The 9449-nt window shown below is 35.0% G+C and overlaps 1 protein-coding gene across 1 annotated transcript; it reads right to left on the reverse strand.

Moving 5' to 3' along the window:
* Window positions 1–7331: 7331 nt before the first annotated feature.
* LOC130944500 (benzyl alcohol O-benzoyltransferase) lies at window positions 7332–9209 on the reverse strand. The gene is made up of 2 exons (XM_057872842.1): window positions 8620–9209; window positions 7332–8493 (listed from the first exon to the last, which is right to left on the reverse strand). Exons 1-2 carry the CDS (start codon window positions 9076–9078, stop codon window positions 7558–7560), a joined length of 1395 nt encoding a protein of 464 aa, XP_057728825.1. The 5' UTR covers window positions 9079–9209; the 3' UTR covers window positions 7332–7557.
* Window positions 9210–9449: the final 240 nt, after the last annotated feature.

Genomic DNA, 9449 nt, shown 5'->3' on the forward strand with positions numbered 1-9449 from the left:
TGGGTTTAATTTTAACTCATTTTGTGCATTAATAAGCATGCACATTGACAATTAGCTCGCCAAGCTTTTATTTGCGCAAGTAGTTCTACACATTTTGAAGAGTTCACATTCTTTGTTACAAAATTTGAATCCAACCAACAGCTAATAATTGTTTTAATCCTTCATGTCATTGCTTACACAGCTAAAAAGAAGCAAATGGGACACTTGAAAGTATAAAATGTTAGATAATTCTATGATGAAGAGGTTTTGTGTGAAAAGAATAAATAATATATATTTATGTTAAAATTAATAAAAATAAATAATACATTCTCTTAAATAAGTATTTAATTTCTATTAAAGAAATCTTTATTTTTTTAGCATTTTTTCTCTTAGTTTTTATTGTAATTATTGCAGCTGATTAAAAACTTATTAGTTACTTACATAACATTTTCAATAAGGGAGTCCATATAGGACGAGTTAATTAATAGGCTAACCAAACATTAAAAATCATTTGTAACATTACCAAAACCAGAAACACCATAGCCAGCTCCAAGTTCAATTACACGTTTTCCTTTAAGTTTAGCTGGAGAAAACCTTCCCTTTCTGCAATTCCGTTCCTGAAAAAACTAAATTATATTTATGACAGGACAGTTCAGAAAATGTTAGGAGGATCAACAACTTACAAGAAATTTGGCAAAAACAAGTGATGAATCCACACTTTTGTTCCTAAGTGCTTTGAATTGGGATCCTGACAAAACAAAATTGGCATTGTCAATATTTTATAGATAAGAGGAAAAAGAAAAAGGAAAACTTCGGGGGTAAATAATCGAATAATGAATTCAAATCCTAGAAGCTAAAGAAGAAACAAGAGAACATCCCGAAGTAAAAAAATATAAAAATTCTAAGCTCATGAAAAATTATCAATCATGACTTGCAAATTTTCCAAGGGGACTCTTCCCTATAGCATTGTATATATCTAATCATTTCCGAGGATATCGACAGTACCTACTTATCGAGCAGAATCATAGAGTTACTAGGGCAACAATATGAGCCTCTTCTACACCAATGATACTACTCAAGAAGATTTTTACTTGTACAAAATTTCAGCTTGCCTGACATAAATCATATCAACTAAGGCAAACCTCGCTCGGCTTAAAGGAAATGTAACTTCAATATACTAAACACAAAGGTGTTAGCTATATTAATCTACCTGCATTAAGACTATTTATATATATATATATATATATATATATATATAATATATATATATATATATATATATATATATATATATATATATATATATATAATGCAAGTTCTGTTCACCAGTTCCATAAAGAACACCTTCTTCAAAGTACCTTCCTCTCAACAAAATGGGATAGTTATAGAAGGTATACTTGAAAAAGATAAATATACCTGAGTAACTGCAATTCATGGCCCAAAACTCCAGTGGCATTTCAAATGTGGTTGGAGAATTTACTGTTCGAACAAACACAAGTGGTATGACACACATCTATTTTAAAGCACATAACCAATAATGACATAAAACAGTAAAACTAATGTGATATTACAACATATGTATTGACAGGCATCACCATATGATTTTCCTTAGGAGGGGGAAAAAATCAGAAAAGAACACTGCTGGCTGGCAGGCACAGAATGATTCAAAGAATACAAATTTCAACAAATACCACTACTTAATAGCAATTTGTGCTATCATCCATCATAAGAAGAGGAAGTCAAAGCTCAATATGACATGCTAATCAAAGAAAAACAACCAAATAACATAAATAACTTCAAATCTTTATCCAGACAATAAAACAAATCTTTATCCTATTGTGAACTATTGATTGATATCATTACAGTAGAGCCAAACATTCATGGGCAATGAACAAGACAAGGTCCAATTTTTCAAAACCAAAATAAATTGCATGAAAGTAGCTAGACTTACAATAGGAATGGCAGGATGAGTATAAACCCCTCCAGGTGAATAAAGTGCTGCATAAGGTGGCATCATAGGTTGAAAGAGTGTTCTAGTTACTGCAACCCTGGATCAAGGTCATAATTCATTATTAAATCATGATAATCAATAATCAATATGAATCAGAAGCAGGACTTCGAGAAAGCTATTAAATTATCCATTCCAGCAAACATGATAATGCAGTGCAATTTTGGTGGTGTTAGATCAGTGGAATCAAATCATGTTTTAACTACAATAAGCAGATTATAGATCCAAAGTTATCAATCTACAGAGAAACAAAGAATGAAAAACCATGGAGCAAAGTTCGATTTGGAATAGATTAAAAAAAATATCACAGAATTGGGGGAAGAAAGAAATGAATCCAAGAACAGTGTGTGAAATTAGAAACTGATACAGATAATTACAGCTACAAATCTTTGATGTAATCACCCTGTAAATTAAAAAGCAAAACAGAAGGAAAAGAGAAGATTAGTGCTGAATCAGGAACATGGTGATGAAAGTGATTTGTAATCGTCAAACGAACTTAAATATAGCAAAGCCATTACATAAAAGAAAACAGTTTATGCACTTTCACTTTCATGAATGGAAACCTGGATTTTGTTCAGCCTTATTGCTTAATATTCCTATAAAAGGTATCTCCTTTTCCATGAATGCTGAAGATCCGCGCCGAGTTTTCTTGCGATAATGCATGTCCTGACAATATATTCAGACAAAAATTCTTGACAAAGTTAGCTTAACCCAAAAAAAAAAGAAAAAGGAAAGAAAGGAGCATGATAAGGCCCTTAGACATTGCGTCGAACACATGATAGACATGAATATATTATAACATTATATCCAACATAAACATGAAAGTTAACTCCATCAAAATAAGTAGAAGCCATGCAGGTGCACACATTACAACTAACAAGTATTTATTTGAAGGAATGATATATCGATCACAAGCAGCAAATGGGAAAAAGATGGAGATTTTGAGAAAAGGTCCCATAAGAAATAATCCTACTTACAATTATAATCTATAAATACAAAAGGCTCCTATAACAGTCACCTCTGGTTCCTCAGCATTGAAGTTCAGAGCATAGTTATTTCCAATTTCCATGTACATCCCACACTATCTACCTTCCAACAAAGTTAAATATAACGAATGCATTAAACAACACAAAGAAACCAGAATCAGTTTTCATTTTCTCATGAGATCCCATGTGTTTAATGTTACAACAAAGGAGCATGAGATATAAACCAAATCAGCATAAGAACCTATTCAAGGATTAAAAATAGAATTAAAAAATTAAATACTGCAATCAGCAATTCATCATCCAAAAAATAATATATCATTAAAGTTCAAACAAGGAAAATAACCAAAAAAGCCATCAGATCAATGAAGGACCTCATCAATATTGATTTTATCCATTGACATTATGTAGCAAATTTAGCATTCTTATCTAAGAATCCAGTAAATATAGTAGTTTCTAACGCAGTATTCTATCAACAGAAAAGAGAAAACATGTGAATACATACATAGTGAAGGAACTTACTGATAAAACATTGTCAATCTCATTTCTGATGCATGTTCTGAAATATGAAGTAAACTATTTTAGGGAAAAAAAGGAGGGATTTATTAAAATAAGAGTAAAAAAAGGAGGGATTTATTTATTTATTTTGAAGGTTGTGAAGAACACACCATTTTCCATCATGGATTGCAACTGCTTGACTGCATCCTGGTTGCAAATACCCATCTTCAACTGAAACAAGGACAAATCTGCAACTGAGTTCTTGAAAAAGTGTGACCTTTAACACTAGCACAGGAAGATTCTACCCATTAAAGAAAGAGAAACTAAAATTGATTGATTCAGGTTCCCCAATGGGTTAGAGAAGAAGGTGAGGGTTGCTAATGCTTCTCCACCATGAAAGGATTCAAACTTTGTTTTGATCAGTCATGTGAAAGCATGGAAGGGAAAGGGTGGTAGTGTTGTTTTTGGGAAAAGTATAATCAAAAGCAGAAAAATATATATAGGACTACTAAATTTCAACATCAACAACCACCTTAGATTATTTTTCTGTTACATAACTCCAATTATTATAAGATACACACCAATTAATTAAAACACTTTTTCATAAATAAATAAAGAACTAGTTAACCTTGGTAAGAAGGATTTGGGCTCCTGCATATTTAAGATCCCAATTAAATTCTGTTACGCTAGCACTTATCGATTCTTCTTGTATGTACTTCAAATACGCAGGCTTCCTCGTAGCCATGTTAACCATGTTGCTAACCACATAAGTTCATCCGTATTATCCAATAATTATTATAAACAACCACATCATCGTATATATATAACATTCACTTGATAAGATTGATAGGAAATGATTACATTATAGCCTGAGTAAGAGCAGTAGAAGGGACACTCTCCATCATAGGTTCCTTTGTGTGATTTTGAAACACAAAAAGCTGCCAATAAAATAAGATACAAATTAAAAAGAGCATGATTGTGTTTAATTATATATAACAAAACATTGTAACATACCGATTTTGCTTCGTTTTAACTCATAATTTTGGAGCCTCTGTTTCATGAAGAGATCCAACTCCGGTGAAAGTTGCTGATTCACATTTAATCTCATTGTAAAGTTACTAGGGATCATATTTCTGTACAAAACTGTGAAAAAGAAGAAACGCACAGGGTTAAGAAATTTAAAATTTTGAACCTCATCATGCTATTCAAGTAGTACGCAAGAAAAATTGGAACAAGTTTCTTCGGCTGGGGTTAGATCCATCTGCTGCATTTTCTGCAAGAGTTGAGATAATGATTTAAGCTTAAAGGCTCTTATCACGATAGAAGTCAAGGTAAAATGATTAGTGACATCTCACCATTTGTTCCAGCAACTTGCTGGGTTCCCTCTTGACTACCAGCTTCTCTTTTAATATCAGCCCCGTCATCTCTATCATTATCATTTCTATCACCATCATCTGAGGAAAAGCAATTTGCTGCTCGTTCTTTTGAGGAAAAAGCAACTCAAGGGGCGCCTACATCTGCCAAATTATATTCAAATTAAATCTGAATACAAGTTTCCAATAAAGAAAACATGAAAAAAAAAACAATTCTTTAAAAGTTTGGAATTCGATTAAGATAGAAGCAAATCACTTCCCCAAGAAAGGGTCTTAAATTTTACCATGATATAAAAAATAAAATAAAAAAGGGTCCAAGAAGACCTGATGATGCCCGTTTTGGGTGATTTTCAGCTGTGGAGAGTCCCCATCAGCTGCAAATTTAAATGCAACGCCAACAATTATCATCAAACACTTGGATTTCTAATTCCTTAACTAAGAAAAATGTCCCAAAACATTTGAGTTGAGGTTTGGTTTTACCCATGAGAGAAGCTGTTCCACCCGATTGATTCAACCTCACCCACTCATCCACAATTTCCTTCCACTTCCTGCAAATAAAACAGCTCAATCAAGTACACTGAAATTATGATAAGATTAATTCAATTTTGAAATAAAAAGAAAAGTAGTGTTTAATCAACAACCTCACAAGCTTCACCAATCTGCGAACGCCATTGGAGGAATGCTTCTGCAACCGATTCACGTGCCTCCCAATGTTAGTCTCCTGCAAAGAAAAACCAAACATCATTATACAGGAAAATAAAATTAATTCAAAAAAAAGAAGCTAAGTTACCTTCAACGCTTGGAACTACATCTCTGCCACCAGTTCAACAAGAAAACTTATGTGTTAATTAATAACTACTAACATTTAGATGATTAATATGAGGAAGAATTAGAATTTTATACCTTCAAATAGAAGATCCATCAAATTTAGTACTATATTCTTCAGGACCTTCCAAGTTATAATTAAGAAAACCTCAGGTCACCAAGTTCAAATAGAACAACAAGGCAATACACAATAACAAGTTTCAAGAGCACAATGACAAAAAGAAATATTAAAAACTATAGAAAGCAATGGCCTACCATGAATTTTAGGTCAAAAAAGCTTTGATTGCAGAAAATAATTCATCAAAATCAGAGTAAACCTGCAGATTCAAACAAAGCACAAAAGTAGAATATGATAAATCTAAAAATGGCACAGAAAAATTAAGCCCTAAGATTTATCATGAAGAACAGAATCACAAATCAGGATATATATACCTGAAATTTGAGATGGTTACGAGAAGAACTAAGAGAGCGAGTTGAGATTAGATGGAAGAGGAGCCAGAGGGAGCAGATGCGATGAGAGCGGCGGCAAAGAGAGATCTGCGACGATGGGAGTAGATGCGACAGAGCGGCGGCGGCGGAGGGATCTCGTTCGACGCAAAGGATGATAGAGAGAGATTGTGCGACGCAACGGCGGCAGCTGCAGCGGCGGAAGAAGCAGCCACGGAGAGAGAATGAAGTAGCTCGTGCTACAGAGAGAAGAAGAAGAAGCTCATGTTTGATCTGAAAGAGCTCGTGTTTCATTTAGATTTAATTGAATATTTTTCGACGGAAAATTTAAATTACAGACGGATTTTCCGTCTGTAATAATTTAATAAAACGCGCATCTTATCTACTTAATTACAGACGGAAAATCCGTCTGTAACCATTCCATGGAAAAAAAAATTAATTTTTTCGACGGAATTATAGACGGATTTTTTTTTCCGTCTGTAATTTATGCTAATCTATTTTTTTTGTTTTTCGACAAAAAAATCCCTCTGAAATTCCGTCTGTATTTCAGTGGGATAAAATTCGTCGGAAATATCCGTCTGTAATAACTAATTTTCTAGTAGTGCAAAATTAAAAAGTTTTATATTTTATTATGTGATTGAGTTCTTAATATATATATATATATATATAAAGTTTAGGGAACCAATAATTTTTGTATTTTTTGGCCAGCATTTAACTATCAAAATAAAAGTGAATGATCTCCTATTATTAGATGTAATTTCACACTATTAAAAATATTATTAATGGCCAATTGATAGTTACAAAATATTAAAATTGCTGATAAAAAAGGTTAAAATATTTTAAGAGAATGAATAACCTTTTATTCAATACGTCTTGTGGTTCAAAACTTATTTTGATTCCTAGTACTATCGACTTTAGGCCCATTATTAATTACCTAATATACGTCCAATGTTATTGAAGGGTATTTTAGTAAGTAAAATTTAATATAATAAAAAATAAATTTTGTATTAATAAATATTTAAAAAAAATATTTTTTTAAAAAAATAAATAAAATCATTAGTTAATATAAAAAAATTTAAAATAAATAAAAAATTTTTTTAAAAGTTAAAAAAGAGAAAAAAATATATTTTTAAATTAGAAAAAAAGAGAGCATCATTTTAATATGAAAGGGAGTGAAATTTTTTTTAATTTATTTAAATTTTAAAAGGGCACCTGTCATACAAAAATGGGAAAACCACATATGTTGATTTATTCGAACACAAACTAGCTTACAAGTGTCTGTATGTATAGCACATGCTTAATCGTTATTCGGCCACTAGCAAATATTGTCTTGGGGTACAACTATATTATCTTACAAGCATCCATTACCCAAACATGAATCTTAAACTAGGCGAGTAAGAAGACTTCATTTATGAATTTAACAAAGTTCGTTGTGTATATATGCCTATAAAGAAGAAGAGATAAAACGAGAGGCAGAGGTTACAGTAACACGGTGAGAGTTGTTAAGGATGCTTTCCAACTCTTGAACAAATCGATCCATGGCTTCCGATGGTAAACAGATAGGTATGACCAAACCTCGCTCTCCCTTGGCATTGGTAAAGGGAATGTAAAAGCTGGCCACACCAGGAATGGCTCCAACACCCCCTTTGGCGGGCCCACCATAAGCAGCCTTCCCCCACCCAAAGTCCACCTCCCCGAACCCAGCTCGGGTGACATCCGACACCAAGTACGACCTCACCACAGTAAAATGTGGTCGCCCCTTCAACACCATCAAATCTGCTATTGAGTGCATGTACTCCTCCGTCACATCCGCCTTCGCCTTCCTCACCAGCTCAACGGCATATCCCAGCGGGTTCTCTCGCAACTTGCCCGCACTCGTCACAGCCACAGGGAATGCAAAGGCGTTACCGTAGTAACCAGTAGGTAACGGAGGGTTGAACTTGGCGCGTGCATTCACGATACAGATTATGCGAACCTCTTCTTCGTTGTCCGGCTGTAGGGCGATCGTGCGCCACCTCCATAAGCAAGCTGTAAGTATCTCAAAGTCGGAGCAGCGCTGTTGATGGGGAGGGAGGAGGCGGCGGATGGCGGAGAACTCGCTGGGACCGAAGAAGAAGGAACGGTGGGCCATGTCGTCCAACGGGATTATGGTTCCCTTGGTGTCGGGGACTTGCTCATACTCTCGATGGTTGCATGTAATTCTTGGCGATACTCTTGCGTTCAAGAGGTCTCTCCGCCACACAGGTTGCACCGAAGGCTCACGTGCCCCACGTGCAATTTCGGCCACTGCATTCATGAACTGGACTAGTCCCGCTGCATCACTCATCGTGTGGTTTAGCCTCAATGCAAAAATGAATCCACCACACTTCAGCCGTGTTACCTGCACATTAAAAATTTTAATTTATAATCTAAAACTAAAGATAAATAAAATAATTTAAAAAAATGATATCAGCTGACATTGGTTAAAGAACTTATGAGTTAGGAAGCAAGGAATATGAAAATTTACCTGAATAAGGATCAAAGGAGTGTTGAGAACTTGTGCAGAGCCCGGAACATCATAAAGGAGCTCCTCCCAACATGGAAATGGAGGCTGAAGAGCATCCCCGAATTGGGCAAGCGTGACGTCAGCGTCGGCCTCAACAAAGAGAACACCCTCGCCGGTGCAGTCCACCATTAGTTTCCGAGCAGGTCCTTCCCTAAGCCTGCCAGCAAAAGGGTAATAAAACACAAGTGCTTCGGCCACAGCCTTTCTAATGATGAGGGCAGGGTCTTTCCCTTCCATCGATGGATCACTGCGATAAAATTGTATCACTGGAATTTGAAAACGCAGCCCTTCTTGGTCGTCTATGTCTGAGAGTAGTTTCACTTCGCGAGGCGTGGGTTTCGCCGGAGCCACAAGCTCCTCCTTACCCCTCCGCACGGTAAACACAAGGGATTCCGATGATGATGGGACCGCCATGGCCATGCCGAATTGGAGAGAAGAGTGAATGGAAAATTAGTCAATTACTACGTATTCTTATTCACTGCTATGCTTTCTCTCAAGTAAGACTCTGGCTGTATATAAAGAACAAAAATGCAACAAATTGGAGTAAATAATACAAAAAATATATAATATTTTTAATTAAACAACGGATCGTGATTTTTTTTTTGGTAATATAAATGGGAACGGATCAAGATTTTATTTCCATCCCATGTGATATATAATGGGCCAAAATGGGATGGCCCTACCTCAACCAGAAGTCGTCCTGCTTTAATAATGGAAATGCCCATGACCACTGAGGCACTGACCAGTAAATTCAAGGCTAGGTAGCAATGCAAGTTGACACATATAGATGA

This window comes from Arachis stenosperma, chromosome 8 (genome assembly GCF_014773155.1).
Source record: "Arachis stenosperma cultivar V10309 chromosome 8, arast.V10309.gnm1.PFL2, whole genome shotgun sequence".
Taxonomy (NCBI): domain Eukaryota; kingdom Viridiplantae; phylum Streptophyta; class Magnoliopsida; order Fabales; family Fabaceae; genus Arachis; species Arachis stenosperma.